General features: G+C 40.7%; 1 protein-coding gene across 1 annotated transcript in view; it reads left to right on the forward strand.

Annotated features, from left to right (window-relative positions):
• Positions 1 to 21,207, forward strand: part of DNAH8 (dynein axonemal heavy chain 8) — a 367,281-nt gene that overhangs the window by 94,811 nt on the left and 251,263 nt on the right. The window contains exons 22-24 of the mRNA XM_049891307.1: positions 622 to 757; positions 6,745 to 6,857; positions 10,523 to 10,629. Of these exons, the coding sequence (XP_049747264.1) occupies positions 622 to 757; positions 6,745 to 6,857; positions 10,523 to 10,629 (356 nt within the window). The remainder of the gene's footprint in view (positions 1 to 621; positions 758 to 6,744; positions 6,858 to 10,522; positions 10,630 to 21,207) is intronic.

Raw genomic sequence — 21,207 nt, forward strand, 5'->3', positions numbered from 1 at the left:
CTGGTTTTTCTTTTTTTCCAGTGTATCTACTGGCGCTTGCCTATTATTGGATCATCATATTTCCATAATTTTTTATTCCATTTCTTTATCTGTTGAGATATGGATATGTAGCAGGCAGAGTCTACTCAGGAAAACAGAAACCATACCAGTTATTTTAACAGAGAGAATGAGAGAATTTAATATACAGAATTGACTAAACAAGTGTTAAAGGATGAAAAAAGCAGAAGAGGACACCAGGGCCACACAGAGATAGTAACTGCAGGAAGCAGCTCCACCCCTGGGGCTTAGAGGAACAATGGAATGAGGGTGAGGGTGGTGTCATTAGAACCTGGAGCTTGGAAGTCAGGGAGCTGTCTGGCTAGTGCTGGAACCTCAGATGCTCAGAGAGGGAGCTCATGGTGCTGGTACATCTGAGAGGCACCCTGAGGCAGGTTCTGGATTCTTTCTTTTCTTTTCTTGAGTCTTAGCCATGAACAGTTTTGGCTGTGAAACATTATGTTCTTGGCAGCTATCTCCAATTATTTTCAAATGAAGTTAATTATAGTTTGATAAAGGCACATTAATAGTTTTCACCGTGTTTTTAAGTATCTGGAAATTAATAGTTCTTTCTTTCTTTAATAGACATACACAAAAGAATGGGCTGAGGTTTTAAACCACAAAAGTAAGCATGTGGAAGAAGCTGTCAGAGAACTTATATCAATATTTGAGAAAATTTATGAAGTTAAGTACAGTGGAAAAACAGCAAAACAGACAGCAGGTAATTTTTCTACTTAAAATGTTTGAATTGCAAGCACTACAAACATGTGGGTACTTTGCTCATTATCACTGCTCTGCTATGTGACTTAGCACAAATTGTTTACTACCTCTCCTGGAGGGAAGGGACTGTGCCTTATATTTATGTTGATGCTCACAATTCTTAGCATCCTACCTTGCACATAATAAATATGTCTGACGTTTTTTAATGAGATGGAGAAACAAATCGCCAACTTCAAATGGAAGGAAGGGAAAGATATGTAAAGCATTACTGAAAAAGAAGAACAAAGTGGGAGGCCTCACACTATCTGATTTTAGAACACATTACACTGCCATAGTAGGCAAAAGAGCCTGGTACTGGTACAGCAACAGATATATAGACCAATAGAACGGAATTGAGAATCCAGACATAAATCTGGCCACATATGAGCTGATATTTGACAAAGGCCCAAAGTCAGTTAAATGGGGAAAAGACAGTCTCTTTAACAAATGGTGCTGGCATAACTGGAGATCCATCTGCAAAAAAATGAAACAAGACCCATACCTTACACCATGCACAAAAACGAGCTCAAAATGGATCAAAGACCTAACTATAAAATCTAAAACGGTAAAGATCATGGAAGAAAAAATAGGGACAACGCTAGGAGCCCTAATACATGGCATAAACAGTATACAAAACGTTACTAACAATGTAGAAGAGAAACTAGATAACTGGGAGCTCCTAAATATCAAACACCTATGCTCATCCAAAGACTTCACCAAAAGAGTAAGAAGATTACCTACAGACTGGGAAAAAGTTTTTAGCTGTGAAATTTCTGATTGGCGTCGGATCTCTAAAATCTACACGATGCTGCAAAAACTCAACAACAAAAAGACAAATAACCCAATTAAAAAATGGGCAAAGAATATGAACAGACACTTCACCAAAGAAGGCATTCAGGCAGCTAAGAGATACATGAGGATATGCTCATGGTCATTAGCCATTATACCCACTGCCACTGAGTCAATTCCAACTTATAATGACCCTATAGCCATTAGACCCTAAAGCCATTAGCCATTAGAAAAATGCAAATTAAAACTACAATGAGATTCCATCTCACACCAACAAGGCTGGCATTAATCCAAAAAACACAAAATAATAAATGTTGGAGAGGCTGTAGAGAGACTGGAACACTTATACACTGCTGGTGGGAATGTAAAATGGTATAACCGCTTTGGAAATCGATTTGGCGCTTCCTTAAAGAGCTAGAAATAGAAGTACCATGGGATCCAGCAATCCCACTCCTTGGAATATATCCTAGAGAAATAAGAGTATTTACGCGAACAGATACATGCACAACCATGTTCACTGCAGCACTGTTTACAATAGCAAAAAGATGGAAGGAACCAAGGTGCCCATCAGTGGATGAATGGATAAATAAATTATGGTATATTCACAGAATGGAATACTACCCATTGATAAAGAACAGTGAGGAATCTGTGAAACATTTCATAACATGGAGGAATCTGGAAGGCATTATGCTGAATGAAATTAGTCAGTTGCGAAAGGACATATTCTAGGAGACTACTATTATAGGAACTCAAGAAATAGCTTAAACACAGAAGAAAATATTCTTTGATGGTTATGAGGGTGGGAAGGGAGGGAGAGAGAGGGATATTCACTAATTAGATAGTAGACAAGAACTATTTTAGGTGAAGGGAGTGACAACACACAATACAGGAGAGGTCAGCACAACTGGACTAAACAAAAGCAAAGAAGTTTCCTGAATAAACCAAATGCTTCGAAGGCCAGAGTAGCAGGGGTGGGAGTCTGGGGACCACGGTTTCAGGGGACATCTAGGTCAATTGGCATAATAAAATCTGTTAAGAAAACATTCTGCATCCCACTTTGGTGAGTGGCGTCTGGGGTCTTAAACGTTAGCAAACGGTCATCTAAGATGCATCAATTGGTCTCAACCCACCTGAAGCAAAGGAGAATGAAGAACACCAAAGACACAAGGTAATTATGAGCCCAAGAGACAGAAAGGGCCACATAAACCAGAGACTACATCAGCCTGAGACCAGAAGAACTAGATGGTGCCCGGCTATAACTGATGACTGCCCTGACAGGGAACACAACAGAGAATCCCTGATGGGCCAAGAGAGCAGTGGGATGCAGACCTCAAATTCTCATGAAAAGACCAGACTTAATGGTCTGACTGAGATTAGAAGGACCCTGGAGGTCATAGTCCCCAGACCTTCTGTTAGCCTAAGACTGGAACCATTCTCAAAGTCAAGTCTTGAGACAGGGATTGAACTGGACTATAAGAAAATGATACTGGTGAGGAGTGAGCTTCTTGGCTCAAGTAGGCACATGAGACTACGTGGGCAACTCCTGTCTAGAGGGGAGATGAAAAGGCAAAGGGGGACAGAAGCTGGTTGAATGGATACAGGGTAGAAAAAAGGAGTATGCTGTCTCATTAGGGGGAGAGCAACTAAGAGTGCAAAGCAAGGTGTAGATAAATTTTTGTATGAGAGACTGACTTGATTTGTAAACTTTCACTTAAAGCACAATAAAAAAGATAAGTCTGAGTCATGTCTGTGATTAAACTGTTAAAGAGGATTTTAACATCTAGTAATATAGTGATCATGGGTACAGACTCTGGAATCAGACAGACCTGGGTTCAAATCCTGGCTTTGACATTTTCTATTGTGTGTCCTCAGGCAAGTTACTTAACCTCCCTAGCCTCAGTTTTCATCTATAACATGAGGATACCAAGCACACAGTTCTCGTAGAATTTTTCAGAAGATTAAGCAAAATAAGTACAGCACTTAGCCCACTGTCTGGCATAGGGTAGATGCTCAGTACTGTATTTTTAAGCAAAGAACGCAAGCCTTCTATGTTTGTTTGTTGACGATGCCAATTTTTTTTATGTGTTGCTGTAAAAAAAAAATTAGCATAGCATGCTTATGAAAATACTTTGGGGGGGAGGGCGTGGTTGGCAAACAAATGTAGAGGGCACATGTTATTTGCATAAAAATGTAATTTCTAAGAATTTTATGGTTTTAGTTCTTACATTTCTGAGTTAGTTTTTGTATATTGTGTGAGGTATGGGTCCAGGTACATTCTTCTATTTGTGGAAATACAGGTATCCCAGCACCGTTTATTAAAAAGATTGTTCTTTCCCCATTCGATGGACTTAGCATCCTTGTCAAAAATCAATTGACCATAGATGTACAGGTTTATTTCTGGACTCCCCATTCTATTCCATTGGTCTATGTGTCTGTTATTACACCAGTACCAGACTGTTTTGATTACTATAGCTTTATAGAATGTTTTGGGAATGCTCAGTAATTTTACTTTTTTATATATATATATATATATTAAGAGCTATGGTTAAGAGAGATACCTAAGAGCTGGGGTTGGAAACCCAGGCCTGTCTGACATGGAAGCTGCTCTTCTGCCTCCTCCATAAGTTGAAGGGATGGGAAGTCTGATTCCCCCCTTTTTTTTTGAGGTTTACATGGCAGCATGTCTATAATCAATACAATTGATGTCATTCCCAAGCCTGGATGTTTGGCATTTGAGTTGGGGGTCCCCAAGATTCACTAAGAGGACTCACAGGACTCAGCATATAGTTGTACTCACAGATATAAATTATTACAGCAAAATGACAAAGAGCAAAATCAACAAAGGAAACGACACAGAGGGTGAGGTCCAGAGGAAACCAGGCACAAGCTTCCAAGAGTCCCCTCGCAGTAGAGTCAAACAAACGTGCCATATTCTTCCAGCAGTGAGTTGTGACAACATGTGGGAAATGTTGTGTACCAGAGAAGCTTACTAGAGACTCAGCGCTCATGGTTTTTAACTGGCAGCTAGTCATGTAGACATCCTCTGTCTAGCACGTACCAAAATTCCAGACTCTCAGAAGGAAAGCATGTGTTCAGCATAAACCACATTGTTTGTACACACAGTTTGGGCACATTCCTTAACAATTAGGGAACGGTGGGAACCCCCTTGAAATCCAAGTTTCTAGACGCCAGCCAAGGGCCACCCTTGCAAATTGGCCTTTCTAAGGATAGCAGTCTTAGGTCTGCTGTGTTAACTCTTCTGTGCAATGTTCTCATTGTGACTATTTGATTTATTCTAATTTTTAACAAAAAAAGTGAACTAAGCAAAAATAAAATCTAAAATGTTCATGAATCTGGAAAACTTCATTTGGATGAGACTGTGTTTCAAGACTTTTTTTTATAAAGACCGTTCTCTGTATAGAATGAGCTATATATGCCTGCCTACACAACTGTTTCGGGGGCTCAGGATACAGGTAGCTGGAGTCTAATTGGAGTGCGAACTTCCAAGGAAGCAAAGATCATGCCACACCATGTATGTTTTCACTTCTCTAAGGAATGGCCTAAATAGCTCTGTGTCTTAACACACTCTGCCTTTTGATTCTGCTCAAAGCCTTATCACTGTAGGTCAAGTTTGCTTGGCTGGGAATAAGAGAAACTTCCTTACTTTACCAGGTCTGTTGAGGCAAATCTATATGACAGGGTGCCTGAATTATTTAAAGTGGCTGAAATAATTTTGATCCTACTGGATTTCCTGTTCTCCCAATTTCAGAAAGCCAAAGGTTTTAATCGTTTCACTAAATATATACTAATAAGCCCAAGATGTAAGGAGCTAAGTTCAAATCCTCTTTATCCAGGGCAGGGGATTTTAAGAAAAGATTCTCTGCAGCAGGTACTTATTTTAGGCTGAAGGCTTCTTAACCTCAGCACTACTGACATTTTGGGCGTCGTCCTGTGTATCGCTGGATATACAACATACCCCCTGGCTTCCTGCTGCCTGGACCGTGGTGCAAGAGCAGGGAACTTTAAGTTTTGCTCAGATTGTCCTGTCCTTGGTTAAATTTGAAGAGAAAGACTTAACTGCATTTTAAAGTTTTATTTTCAAGCTCTAAATAAGAGCTTATTAGAAATTTGCAATTGGTGGTTTTACTCATTGGTATTATAAGGGTATGTGTCTGTCAATCATGATCCCTGTTTGCTCAAATATCTGCTCTTTCCACCATTCCCTGCTCAGGGAAGTAGCATGAGGGTGTGTTTGTGTAGCGCAGGCCGCTGACTAGACCAGGGCTGTGTTTCTAATACGAGAGCATGCCACCCATATGTTCCAAGGAGACCCAAGAGATGGCTCTGCTTAGTGTTTATTAGCTAATTACTATCCCTTTTGGATTTAAACTAGGAAATATGTGGGAAGTTGGCTTTTTGGAGTGAGAAAACATTGCAGACAAGCAGAGATCTCATGAAAGTGACATTGTAAGGTGAGAGAGAAGAGAGACAGAGAGAGTGAGAGAGGGGGAGAGAGAGAAGTATCTGTGCCTGGAACAATGGTCCTCAACGAGGAGGAAGATTTTCTGCCCCAGGGAACATTTGGCAATATCTGGAGACATTTTTGTCACTTAGCTTGTGGAGTTGCTACTAGAATCTAGTGGGTAGAGACCAGGGATGCAGCTAAACATCCTATAATGCACAGGAGAGCCATTTCCCCACCCCCCAACAGAAAATTATCTGGCCCTAGACCTCAACAGTGCTGAGGTTGAGAAACCCTGAGCCTGAAATCAGTATGCATAGCATGTCTTCTATCTCTTAGAGTTTCTCACTTGTAGCTTAATTAGTTTTCTCCAGAAGTGTCAAAAACACAAAAATAACAGTTCATTAAGTTAGAAAACTCAAGAGGTAAACATAATTTAGAAAGGTCACATGAGAAAATGCTCTTAAAATGTTTCTTAATTCTAGATTCTCAATATTTAGAGTACGTTACTTAGTCGAATGGCGATTCTGTTGAGACTGGTGATTTAAATTGAATTTCAGAACGACTCCTACAGAATAAAAGTTTAAGTTTTAAAAGTAAGAGCTTCTTAAGGAACTTCCTGAGAAGCTCTGGCTATATAGAATTAGCCACGTGTTAAAAATTAAATGCTACGTTTTTGTTTTGTCTTTTATCTATAGAACAGCGGAAACACGTTGTTTTTGGAAGTGAAACAGAGGAGGGTGAAAGTGCTGAGTTTGATGCTCATATTGTGAGTGAAGATGCTAATGATAAAGAAGATGAATTTAAAAAGGTAAGTATTATAAAACACACTCACGTACTTTCACAGAATGATGACTCGGAGAACGATAGATAACCCACATGGCGTTTGCTCCAGGTAGGCCTGAACCTAGTCTGCATGTAAATCCAGAGATTATAGTTTTCCGCTTTGTACTGTAGGATCTGACAAGATATAACAAGCCACAGTTTTCCCCAATATTGTCACCTTTTGATGTGATTCTGTTGATTATAGCTTATAGGTACCTTCCGCTGTTGGGATTGACTGCTTTTTTAATATAGTAAATGTCACTTCTGGGATCACCAGGCCTTTCTTTCGGGGTGCCACTGGATGGGTTCTCGCTGCCAACCTTCCAGTTAGTAGCCCAGCACTAGGAGCAGATTAACCAGTAAACACAATATGCCCTGGCTTGCACTGAACAAGGTATGCATGGGTTTAATTGTATTTACTTGCTAACTCGTGGTGAGCAATTTCATATGGGTTTGACTACATCAGGTGAAATTGTGCACTGCAGATTGGTGGGAAGGCACAACTGGGCCCATGTGTACCTTGCTGATTGGGTAATCCGGCCCTGCCAAGCGCTTACACGTTCACACCACCCAGGAGGAGCCAATCCGTTTGACTCAGAGCAGAGGACTTCATTCTCAGTGCTTATGTTTAATAGAGTTATCTCTATTGTAGGTCCAGACTCTGAATCACTTGGAGCCCAGGGATCTGCATTTTTAACCAGCACCACAAATGGCCTGTGGACTCTCCCCCAGGAGAAACCCTGGACTGGGCAGATATTCAGTCCTGGATATGTTGAGAATGATGTTTGGGAAGGAGATGCGGGATTCTTTTTCCTTCTTAGGCCTCACCCTTCTGGTCACACATCAGCTCTGAACACCACTCCCACATTTTCCCTGGCTCCTGCACTCTCCTGCTCCCATCAGTTTTCTTAGTCCCTCATAGCCATCTCCTTTTTATTCTTTCTCTATCTTGCCCACTTTTGCTCTCTCTAACACACACTCTAATACAGTTTAGGAAAGAAACAGCACACATTTCTTTCCCTTCCACCTTCCTGCACAAGGATAATATTACCAGTTGTCGAGGAAACACTTCCCTGCCAACCCTGGATTTTTTTTTTTAATTAATTTTTTATTGTGCTTTAAGTGAAAGTTTACAAATCAAGTCAGCCTCTCATACAAAAATTTATGTACACCTTGCTATATACTCCTAATTGCTCTCCCCTCAATGAGACAGCACACTCCTTCCCTTCACTCTCTCTCCTCATGTCCATTCGTCCAGCTTTTGACCCCCTCTGCCTTCTCATCTCCCCTCCAGACAGGAGATGCCAACATAGTCTCATGTGTCTCTTTGATCCAAGAAGCTCATTCTTCACCACTATCATTTTCTATCCCATAGTCCAGTCCAATCCCTGTCTGAAGAGTTGGCTTTGGGAATGGTTCCAGTCTTAGGCTAACAGAAGGTCTGGGGACCATGACCTCTGGGGTCCTTCCAGCCTCAGTCTGACCATTAAGTCTGGTCTTTTTGTGAGAATTTGGGGTCTGCATCCCACTGCTCTCCTGCTCCCTCAGGGGTTCTCTGTCGTGTTCCCTGTCAGGGCAGTCTTTGGTTGTAGCCAGGCATGATCTAGCTCTTCTGGTCTCACAAACCCGGATTTTAACCTTAGAATTCTTCTCAGTCCTGTGCACCAGGCAGCCACTATCCATCAGCAGGTGTTGGAGGGAGAGAGGAAGTCTGTTACCATCTCAGCAGTCCCATCTTTACCTACCTTCTCTTCCGCTGAATTCCCTTTGACACTGGCTCGTGTCCTTAGAGTGAGATTGAGTACCATCAGAGCCTCTCGATTTGGGGTTCACTTGAAGCTGCATTAGTGCAACCACCTCCAAAATAGCCTCTGCCTCTCACATCCATCTTTCACGTTGCTGCCAGAATGGTCCATCTAACATAAAAATCTGATTATTTCACTCCTGCACTTCATCCTGGTCATTGTACCACTTTGCCACGCTGAAAAACTTGGTATTCCTCTTTGTTTGTGCCTGATAACCCTCTCTTCTGGCCAACCCAACCTTACTCGCCCGCCCAGTCTCAGTGGGGCAGGGTTGAGAGCGGAGAGGAGCAATATGACCAGAGCCTGGCTCTGGATGTGTGAGTTGCTGTGCAAGCAAGAGGTGGGGCCCAGATCCCTGCGCGCTGTCCTTCCTCCACAAAAAAAGTTGCCATTGGCAACTCTTGTGTGTGTAAGAGTAGAACTGTGCTCCATAGGGATTTTGTGGCTGTGACCTTTCAGAGGCAGATCACCAGACCTTTCTTCCAAGGCACTTCTGGGTGGGTTCAAACTGCCAGCCTTTCAGCTAGTAGCCCAGCGCTTAGCCATTTGAACCATCGAGAGACTCCTAGATCCCTGCCCAGCCAGGCTCAATACATGTCCTACAGTCTGACTGATAAGCGTGGCTACTCCTCCTCCTGCAGGAAGGAAGGGTGTGGAGAGAGGATCAGACCATGATCACAGGAAGGTAGAAGTTCTCCTCCGTATATTTTCTTATCATACGTTTTAAAGCATGTTGGCCTCCTAGTTGCTGTGATGCTGAACAGGTTTCAGCAGAGCTTCCAGACTGAGAGACTAGGAAGAAAGGCCTGACAATCTACTTCCCAAAATCAGCCAATGAAAACCCTACGGATCATAATAGTCAAATCCTGTTGTGCATGGGGTTGCCATGAGCCGGGGCCAACTCCACAGCAGCCCCAAGCTGAGCTTTTTGAGGATGGCATCTTAGTTATCTAATACTGCTATAACAGAAAACCACAACATGGATGGCTTTAACAAACAGAAGTTTATTCTCTCACAGTCTAGTAGGTTAGAAGTTCAAATTCAGGGTGCCAGCTCCAGTGGAAGGCTTACTCTCTATGTTGGCTCTGGAGGAAATTCCTTGTCATCAATCTTCCCCTGGTCTAGGAGCGTCTCAGTGCAGGGACCCCAGGTCCAAAGGATGCACTCTGCTCCTAGCACTATTTTTTGGTGGTATGAGGTCCACTGGCTCTATGCTCACTTCTCTCTTTTATATCTCAAAAGAGACTGACTGAAGATACAATCTAATCTTATAGATTTAGTCCTGCCTCATTAACATAACTACCTGTAATCCTGCCTCATTAACATCTTAGAGGCAGGATTTACAACACATAGGAAAATCACACCAGATGACAAAATGGTGGACAATCACACACAGAATCCTGGGAGTCATGGCCTAGCAAAGGTGACACATATTTTTGGGGGACACAATTCAATTCATAACAGATGGAGACTTAGATATTTTCTTTTTGTGCTCCCCAAAATATCCCCCAAGCATCGATAAATAAACCACACTTGGTGAGTGTATCAGTTTTGTCAAGTGAATTATTACATATTGAGTGAATCAGGATTATTTTGATTAACGGGTTTTTGGTTTTTGGCTTTTGAGTACGTCCTTATGTTTTGCTAGCGTGTTTATGCAAACACACTTTTGAATACTGTTATTTGGTTAAAAAAAATAAGACCAGTAATTTAGGATTGAATTAATTCCTACAATATAATTGAAATTGTATAATTATATTTTTCACCTTTCTGTCACTTTTAGCATTGTTATCATTTTAAGGATGCCAGCTTTTTCTGCTAAATTTAATATGATTTTGTATTACAGGAATGTAAAGAAGTCTATGCCTTTTTTACTCATCAGCTACTAGACAGTCTCCAAAAAGCTACACGGTTATCTTTGGACACGATGAAAAGAAGAATATTTGTTGCCAGGCGAGTTGAAAACACTAAAATATACCTGGTATTACCTATCATAGTATGATGCTAATAGCATCCCTTATTTTTATTAACGTATTAATTTAAAATATAAAATTTAGCATTCTTTAAAGGATTGTATGAAAACATGTGTAATACTGCAAGAACAGTGATGAGATCAGCAGCCATGTTCTTAACTCCCAGGCCAGGTAGAGAACTGGACCAGTCCCCTTAAGGGTTCTCTCCCCACTCACCCAAAGGTAACTTCTATCCTGAGCTTTGCGTTTGTCCTTGTGTCGTTTTCCCGCCGAGGCGAGCACTTGTCATCAAGCCGGCGCTGGCTACCTTCACTTCCTTCCTCCCTGCCTGCCTCCCCCGACCCCCTAATAGGCTTTAAACTCTTCCAGACCCGTCCGTCCCTCCTCTGTCTCCTCTCCTGGCCGCCTTTCCTACTCCTCCTCCGGCCACCTTCCAGTGGGGACCTTTAGGTGGCCGCCAACCCGGGAGGAGCCACCCCCTTGCGTCTCTCACAGAGGCCCAGGCCTAGTGGAGCAGCGGCCGCCATAGGGCATCCACCTCAGAGGCTCCAGCGGTGTCTGCGCGGTCCCTGCCTGAGGCGAGTGTGGTGAGAAAGAGAGCCCCGGATGGGCGCGGGGACCCCCTTCTCCGGCCGCCCCAGGGCCAGGACCTGTATTCTGTGTCGCTTCACATGGGTTCAGTTAATGTTCAACCACACGCACATCTGTGGTCCCTATTGGAGAAAAGGACCTACTTTGCTAGAGATTTCATGGGAGAAAGATGGGGCAGTCTGCTTCCATAAAGATTGAAGCCTTGGGAACGCTATGGGGCCGTTCTACTCAGTCCCATAGGGTTGCTGTGAGTCCAAATTGACTCAATGGTAGTGGGTTTGGTTTTTTGTTTTATAGCTGCAGTAAGAGCCCTGGTGGCTGGACAGTTAAGTGCTTGGCTGCTAACCTTGAACTGTTGGTGGTTTGAACCCACCCAGTGGCTCCCTGGGAGAAAGATCTGGTGATTTGCTCCCATAAAGATTAAACCAAAACAAACAAAAAACCAAACCTGTTACCAGCTGAGTCGATTTCTACTCATAGCAACCCTATAACGACCCTATAGGACAGAGTAGAACTGCCCCATAGGGTTTCCAAGGAGCGGTTGGTGGATTCAAACTGCTGACCTTTTGGTTAGCAGCTGAGTTCTTAACCACCAAGCAACCAGGTCTCTCCCAGGAAGATTACAGCCTCGACAGTCCCAATGGGACAGATCTACTCTGTCGTATGGGGTCACTATGAGTCAAACTTGGCTCAGAGGCACCTAAAAACAACACCATAGTTGGGGTGTATTGTTCGTCCATTCTGTTAGCGATGGGCATTTAGGTTGTTTCCAGTTTGGTCTATTATGAGTAAAGCCTCTGTGAACATGCTTGTACCTGCATCCTGTCACACCTAAGACTGCAATGGTTGGATCCTAGGGTACCTGCACGTCTCACTTTACCAGGCAAGCCTAGCACGAGAGTGCTCATGGCTCTTCACCGTTGCAAACATTTGGTATTGTCCAATTAAAAAATTCTCACCAACATAGGGGTGTGAAATGGCATGTCATTGGGATTTAAATTCCAATTTTCCTGGTTGCTAATGCGATTGAACATATTTTCATGTTTATGGGCCATTTGTGCCTTCTCTTTCTTAAAATTTGTTTTTTTTGGGGGGGGCCTGTTTTTCTGTTAGATTGGATTGGTTCATAGGTGTTCTCAATATGGTATTTTGTTGATGATAATATAGAAAAAAATTTCTCTTAGTTGTACTTTATCTTTTCATTCTCCTTATGGTATCCTTTTGCTGAGTTTAACAGTATTCAAATTTATCAATATATTGTTTCTGGGTGGAAACCCCGGGTTATACTTGGTGCAACTTGTTACAGCCAATAAACAAGAGGCTGAGGTGGGAGAGTAGAAATGTGCTTTTGTTTCGTTGTGCAAGGAACAGAGCAATTGGGTCTGTTGCCTCCAGGACTGCTTGCAGGCAGCTTGGGGAGGTGGGCTTTTACAGACAACAGACAAGGAAATGCAAATTCGTCATAAATATTCCGGATTGACCTTCACGCAGGTACTCAGGACTTGGGGATGACTTTGCATTTTCTCTAGACAAGGGTTTGGTTCTCCAGGATGGAGGAAGAAGTCAGTTTTCCTTCATTAGCATGTTAAGTCTCCACCCAGAGGTGAGGTGCTTGTATGTATTTTTCCCTTAATGAGCTCTTAGGTTACTTAAAGTTCAAGATGGCATTGAAAACCTGCTAAAACTGGTTGAGTCCAGCTATGCTATCGCCTGTTCCGTGGTTATCTCTCAACGACAATTGAAGAATGTGCAGCCTCTTCTACTCAATATTTTCTTTAAATATTCAAATTTATCAATCTTTTCTTTAGTGATTTGTGATTTTTATGTCTTTTTTGCAGATGCCCTTCTACACTTCATGTCTTCTAAATGTTTTACAGTTTTGTCTTTTACATTTAGGGCTTTAATTCACATGGTATTGATTTTTGTGTTTAGTGTGAGGTAGGAGACCAATATGTATATATATTTTCCATATAGTTAATTAGTTGAACAAGCAAAAGTTGTTGAAATATCAACTTTATTTGTGGAGGGGGGTAGAAGGGTATTTAAAATGCAATGAACCTGTTGATCAATTTGGAGAGAATTAGCATCCTTACAATATTAGTTTTCTGTCCAGAATCATGGATTACCTCTCCATTTATTTAGATTTTCTTAAATATTTCTCAGTGTGGCTTTATAATCCTCTATGTAAAGATCTTGCACATTTTTGTTAGATTTATTCCTTGGCCACTCATTGCTGACTTTTCATTTAATCGTTCTGTTAAAATTTTTCAATGTGATTGTGTATTTGTCAAATTTTTCTTTTGTTTTGGTCAGTTCTTGTTTTATATATTTTAAGGTTGTTGTTAGGTCCATGCAAAGTCATTGCAGTTAAATCTGCCTTGAATACTATCCCTTTAATTTTCATTTGGTGGACCTCTTTACCATATTAATTCTTGATTCCTCAAATTCTTTGTGGAAAAAATTTTCCACAAAGAATTTGAGGAATCAAGAATAGTCTGTCTTTAATTTTGCTTTCCTAGCTTTTTTGTATATCTTTTTCTATCCCTTCATTTCAGCTTCTCTATTCAATTTTTAGTTTTACCTCTTAAAGTCACTGTATATCTGAATTATTTTTATTCAGTGTGATTATCTCTTTTAATATGAGTTTAATCTGTTTAGATTTATTGCAATTTCTGATACAGGTGGACTTACCATATAACTATTTTGTGTTTTCTTTTACTCTCCTTTTTCTTTGATTCATTTCATTATTTAAAATACACATATTTCTGATTTCTTTGAGGTGGATACTTTTTCTATTTTATTCTCTCATTTGTACTTCAGTCTTTAAGTGGTTACCCTTAAAGTTAGAATACACATTATTTTACTCCAGTTTTAAAAACTATAGTCTGTAGTGTTGTTGTTTTCTAGGCTTATTTCTAACTACAATGGCCTTTGCATGTTTTATTCTCTGAACTCTACATACCTTATTATTGTTGTTTGATGTTTTGGTTTTACCCTTTTATTGAGCACTCAAAAAGAAATCGTTTTAATTTTTTTTTTTGAGGTGGAAACAACACAAATGAATAGATGAATAGATGAACAAAATGTGGTATGTATACATGATGAAACACTACTCTTTCATAAAGAGAAGTGAAATCCTGATACATGGCCACAACATGAATGAATCTTGAAAACATTATGCTGACTGAAATAAGTCGATCACAAAAAGAAAAATATTGTATGATCTCACTAATAGGAAACATTTAGAATAGGCCAGTGTATATAGATCGAAGTTTAACAGTGGTTACCAGGGGCAGGAGGCAAAGGAAAAGAGGGGGACGTTGTTTAGTTAACACTGAGCTTCTGCTTATGAGGATGGAAAATATGGCAAATGGATGTTGGTGATGATTGCACAACATGATTAATGTTGTTGGTTTCATTGAATTGTATGGGTGAAAAATGCTGATTTGACAAATGTTACCTATATTTTTACAACAATAAAAAAATTATAAAAAAACATTCATAATAAAAATTTTCAACAAAAATGATTTATTGTTTTTGAATAAACATTAAGTTTACTTGCATATTTAATTAATTTCCAGGTTCTCTTGTATTTATTGCTTCCCACTGGTTCCTTATTGAGGGTGTGTGAGTGATATAGTCTCCTTCCTTCTTTGTAAGACTGAAAATACATTTTTTGCCCCTCATTCTTACATGACAGTTGGGCTGGGTATAAAAATTTAGTTTGTCTCTTAGGACTTTGAATTTATTTCTTTATTTTGTTTTGAACTCTTGTTGCTGATGGGAAGTCTACAGTGAGTCTAATCGAAGATTTTTTTTTTAAAATTGTTGGTGTTCTGCAGTTTCCTTGCCATGTGTGGATTTATCTTTATTTAATCCTGCTTTATTCTCAGATTGTACTTCCTATTTGAGGATTTATATCTTTCCTTAATTCTGAAAAATTTTCAGCAATTTTATCTTCAGTTATTACTTCTAGGCCATTCCATCCATTCTCTTCTTGAGAACTATTATTATAGTTCTTGAATAGGGTGACCACATAGTTTATTATTCAAACCAGCACACTTTTGTGAGTAAAAGGGAGACTATTAAAGAAGCCAAATGGGGTGTCAAGATAGACTTAACCTGGAACAGTCCTGGGACCAGTGAACATGTGGTCATCTCATTGTCAAGCCTTTCAGTCTACTCTCTCTGTCACCTAACTATTCTGTCATTTTTTTTTGTCTTTTTACCTTTCTGGGCTACATTATGGATAAGTATTTCTGTATCTGGAATAAAGATTATCCCATCTATTGCATTTTAAATATTTTGATAAATATTTGCAATTTAAATATTTCAATAAATCATTTTTCTCATCCTTCAATAAGTATTTTTTTCTCATTCTCAAGATCTCTGCCTTCTTAGTTTCATTTATTTATTTAATTTATTATTATTTTTTATTTTTAATGGAAGGTGCCAGTTGCCATTGAGTTAGCTCTGACTCATGGTGACCCCATGAGTAGAACTCTGCACCATAGGATTTTCAGTGGCTAATTTTTTAGAGGTAGATCCCCAGGCCTTTCTTGAACCACCAACCTTTTGGTTAATAGGTGAGCACGTTAACTGTTTGCACCACCCAAGGACCCCTTAATGGAAAGTAGCCTTCATTTATCTCTTTGAACATTTTTAATGTACCTATTTTATAGTCTGTCACACTTGAATACATTGAACTTTATCTGCTGGAGTGAGTTTATGGTTCAATTATTGATTTATTTAGCACTCTTTCTTACCGATAGACTTACTCATATGTGTTGCGATTTTAGTTTGTAGGCCTTCTTTGTGTGGTAGGTTTTTTGTTTTTGTGTGTTTCTCTCTCTCTTTCCCTCCCTCCCTGCCTAGGAGTTTCATTTTTGCCTCCACCCAGCCCTTGGAGCCTTTGGATTAGAACCAGGTCTTGTTTGTTCACAGTTACTGCTTCCTGCAGATGTACTGGGCATGTGGCAGAATTTGCCAGGGAGCACACAAGTGACCCAGATTAGTTGCTGTTGGAGAAGCTGTGGATTTTCTTCTGTCAACACAGGCCCACATCTTGTTAAAAATAAAATTTCCACAAGATTAAATTTGTTTACAAACCCATGAGCTTTATTTGCAGTTCATGAACTGGGAGGCATCTGGTCTGGGAGTCAGACAAAAGCTCAGAAGAACTAGTGGAAGAGACCAAAGTTATGTGGGCAAAGTGGTATAAGAACAAGGAAGTTAACACCAGACAAAAAGTGATTTGTTAATTCTAACTTCTTTTCCTTATGTGGCATATTGGGAACTTTCATTGCCATATGCTATAGACGAGGCAGCAAACACAGATGGCTTAAATTAGGTTTTGGCTCCTGGGAAGATCGGGCATTTACATGAAGTAGAAACTAGCTAAATTTTGGTTTGCCAGTGTGGAGCTTAGCATAAGTGATTCCATCTTGGGCCTGATATAGTCAGGTTAACATTCTGAAAAAGCCATACTGCAGGGAGTATGTTATCAGATTTTATTTTATTGTTGTTTTGCCTGTCTTCACGAGTGGAGGATCATCACCTGAGTTTTAGGCTTAAGAGGCGAGCCTGGCTGAGGAGGTCCATCGCACATATATTCTGCAGGAACCAACCTCCCCAGTGTCACTGCCTGTTTCTAGACCAGAATCCTGATCAGTCTGTTTTTCTGTTTCAGGTCCATTTCTTTTTTTAAAATTTTTATTGTGCTTTAAGTGAAAGTTTACAAATCAAGTCAGTCTCATACAAAAACTTACATATACCTTGCTATGTACTCCTACTTACTCTCCCCCTAATGAGATAGTACACTCCTTCTCTCCACCCTGTATTTCCATGTCTATTCAGCCAGATTCTGTCCCCCTCAGCCTTCTCATCTCCCCTCCAGACAGGAGCTGCCCACATAGTCTCATGTGTCTACTTGAACCAATAGGCTCACTCCTCACCAGTATCATTTTCTGTCATATAGTCCAGTCCGATCCCTGCCTGAAGAGTTGGCTTTGAGAATGGTTTCTGTCTTGGGCTAACAGAAGGTCTGGGGACTGTGACCTCCAGGTTCCTTCTAGTCCCAGTCAGACAATTAAGTCTGGTGTTTTTACGAGAATTTGAGCTCTGCACCCCACTGTTCTTCTGCTCCTTCATGGATTCTCTGTTATATTCCCTGTCATGGTAGTCATCAGTTGTAGCCAGGCACCGTCCAGTTCTTCTGGTCTCCGGCTGATGTCATCTCTGGTTTATGTGGCCCTGTCTGTCTCTTGGGCTCATAATTACTTTGCGTCTTTGGTGTTTTTCCTTCTCTTTTGCCCTATGTGGTTTGAGACCAATTGATGCATCTTAGATGGGCACTTGCTAGTGTTTAAGACCCCAGATGCCACTCTCCAAAATGGGACGCAGAATGTTTTCTTAATAGATTTTATTATACCAATTGATGTAGATGTCCCCTGAAATCAGGTCCATTTCTGATTCGTGGAGATGTTTATCTTGTATTTGAGCATTTTCATTCCCTTTATATTCTATTCATGGTTGTGACGTGTTTGGCACAAGGAAGCATTTTTAAAGTATGAACTCAGTATGACATGTTGATTTACAAGTCCTACAGTACTTTGAGTAAGTTTTGAAGAAGCGTGTTGTTGTTGTTGTTAGGTGCTGTCAAGACAGTTCTGACTCATAGTGACCCTATGTAGTGTAAAAGAAAATGCTGCCTGGTCCTGCTCCATCCTTATAATTGTTGCTATGTTTGAGTCCATTGTTGCAGCCGCTGTGGCAATCCATTTTGTTGAGGGTCTTCCTCTTTTCCACTGACCCACTACTTTACCAAGCATGATGTCCTTCTCCAGGGACTGGTCCCTCATGATAACATTTCCAAAGTACATAAGAGGAAGACTCATGATGCACCCTTCTGAGGAGCACTCTGGCTGTACATCTTCCAAGACAGACTTGTTCCTTCTTCTGGCAGTCCATGGTATATTCAATATTCTTTGCCAACATCATAATTCAAATGCATCCATCCTTCTTTGATCTTCCTTATTTATTGTCCAGCTTCTGCATGCATATGAGTCAATTGAAAATACCATGACTTGGGTCAGCTGTACCTTAGTCCTCAAAGTGACATCCTTGCTTTTCAATACTTTTGCATCTATTTGCCCAATGCAATACGTTTGATTTCTTACTGCTACTTCCATGGGCACTGATCCAGGTAAGGTGAAATCCTTGACAACTTCAATCTTTTTTCTCCGTTTATCATGATGTTGCTTATTGGCCCAGTTGTGAGGAATTTTGTTTTCTTTATGAAGAAGCATAAATGTGTATAATACTTCAAAGTCCTTGCTTGTCTAAAAATGTCTTCCTTTTACCTTCATACATGAATGCTAGTTTGGTGGCCTTGGATCACAATCTTTGTCTCTCACATTACAAATGCTGCTCTGTTGGGTTCCTTGGTTTTGATTTACAGATAAGAGTTCTGTCACTAATTCAATTTTCCTTTCTAAGTAAGAACTTGTTTTGATACTTACTGAATTTCCCCTTTATTATGGAAATTCACAAATGGTATGTTTAGGTGTACGTCATTTTTTTCATTAATCCTGTCTGGCACATAGAGAACCTTTTCAAACTGAAGAAACTAGGCTGTTTTTAAGGTTAAAAAAAAAAAAAAAAATTTTTTTTTTTTTTTTTTTTTAAGGTTAGAGAAGTGTTATTCTTTAATTTTTTTTTAATATAAGGTCCACAAGAAGCCCTGGTGGTGTAGTGGTTAATCGCTTGGCTGATAACTGAAAGGTAGGTGGTTCGAACCCACCAGCCGCTCTGTGGCAGAAAGATGTGGCAGTCTGCTTCTGTAAAGATTTACAGCCTTGGAAACCCTATGGGGGCAGTTCTGCTCTGTCTTAAGGGGTCACTATGAGTCAAAATCAACTCAATGGCAGTGGGTTTGAGTTATATAGGGCCCACACTCTGCACGTATGAGCTGAGTGACTCTGTGTAGTTACTTAACCTCTCCATGCCTTGGTTTCCTCATTTTCAAAATGGAAATAATAATGACAAGACATGCCTCACAGAGTTAATGGGAGCCCTAAATGTGTTAGTTCATGGAAAGTGCTATGAACAGTGACCGACATACGTTAAGCGTTCAGCAAATGTTAGTCCTTGTGTATCTTATCTTTTCTTAAAGTAATTGCTGTCACTTTGTATTTCGTATCTGATGCTTTAGAGAATTTCTTAAACTGCTCCTTTGGTATACTAAATAAGTTACTGAATGATCTTGTGTGCTGTTCACTGTTTCTACTATAGTTCAACTGTTTATTTTTACTTCCTAAAACTCTTACTTATTCTCAGATTAAAAATAGAAAACAAACCAATGGCAGTAGAGTCAATCCTGACTCATGGCAACCACATACATGTCAGGGTAGAACTGTGCTCCATAGGGTTTTCAGTGGCTGAATTTTTGGAAGTGGATCACCAGGACTTTCTTCTAAGGCACCTCTGGGCAGACTTGAACCTCCAACCTTTTGGTTAGCAGCCAAGTTAAACATTGTAAAAATGCGGTGTGGTGTCAGAGGTCCTCTAACTTCAGGAGGGGGGAGGATAGTCACAATTAATATCAGCCCAAGGCTGAGTCCCATGAAATGAAGGTCAGACATACCTCCACTCTGCAACCTTTTTTTTTTTTAAACCAATTCTGACACCAGCTGTCCTCCCATGGCACTGTCTATTTCTCTGTTGTATTCGTTAATTTGTGGCACTGGCCCCACAGCACTCCCAGTCCATACTCACATCTATGGGGTTTAATAGGGAAGTAACAGGTTACACTTCAGGATCAGGATCAACTTGGAGGTAACAGGAACAACTCAAGATACAGTTCTTCGATCAGGATAATTTCTTCTTGGCTGCTGCTGCCAGGCCCTGTGCTCTCAGCCTGGGCTTGTGCTCTCGGCTTCTGCCCCTGCTTGGGCAGGTGTTACAGAACTCTTTAGCTCCACTTATAAGGGCCTGGAGGCAGCCTATTCCTCCCATTAGCTTCCTGCCTAAAAGTGCTCAGCTGTCTTGCTCCATGGGTCAGCATGCTCACTGTAGCCACCTTGCTCTGCGGGTTACAAAGCCCACCATGTAGGCTCGTAATGTTCTTCTGGTTCTGCTGCCACTGTTTCTCTGCCACTGGACCCTCCCTTGCTTCCCGCCACTTCTCTCTGTCTTACACTGGCTCTGGTATTAAAACTGTCTCCTGGGTCTAGGAGGCTCTCAGTGCAGGGACCTTGGATCCAAAGGATGTGCTCTGCTCGTGGCTCTTCTTCTTGATGGTAGTGAGGCCCTCTTCTCACTCTCTGGGGTTGGCTCTTTTTAAACCTAGTGGGATGGCAAAACTGACCAATCCTTGACAAGGATTCCATGTACCTTATTTGCATGGTTCCACCCCCAGAAGAATTCCATGCACCTTATTTGTGTTATTAGTAGGCTGTCCAATTCCCTTGGTGGGCCGCAGCACCTTATTTGCATAGTCCTAAATTTTTTAAATAAGGTGCCATTTTGTGGGAGTTACCAGACCATCACTAGAAGGGCCATATAAAGTAATTCTCTGCACTGTAACGATTATACCGCCTAGGGACGCCTTATTCTCAGATTGCTCCATTTTTACTGCAGTTTGTATTTGTTTTATTGCTGTGTCATGAATTTCATAGCAAAACTATGAATTAGAGCCTTTTTTGTTTATTTATTTGTTTGCTTGCTTTTAGTTCAAACCATTGACCCTGTGTACTGAAGTTGGGTCCTTGCTTTTGAACTGCAAAGTCTTTATGTTTCTTGTGACTTTTTTTCCCTGTCTACTTGTACTTAAAAATGGAGGTGTAGTTTTTCAATAATTATAGCACTTCTTGCATTCCCAGAGAAAAAGAGAATGGAAAGTTTAAATTTATTATAATTTTGCCTGGCATAGGGACGGACGGAGTTCAAGGCAGAGGGAAATAACCAA

Source organism: Elephas maximus, chromosome 1 (assembly GCF_024166365.1).
Source record: "Elephas maximus indicus isolate mEleMax1 chromosome 1, mEleMax1 primary haplotype, whole genome shotgun sequence".
Classification (NCBI taxonomy): Eukaryota; Metazoa; Chordata; class Mammalia; order Proboscidea; family Elephantidae; genus Elephas; species Elephas maximus.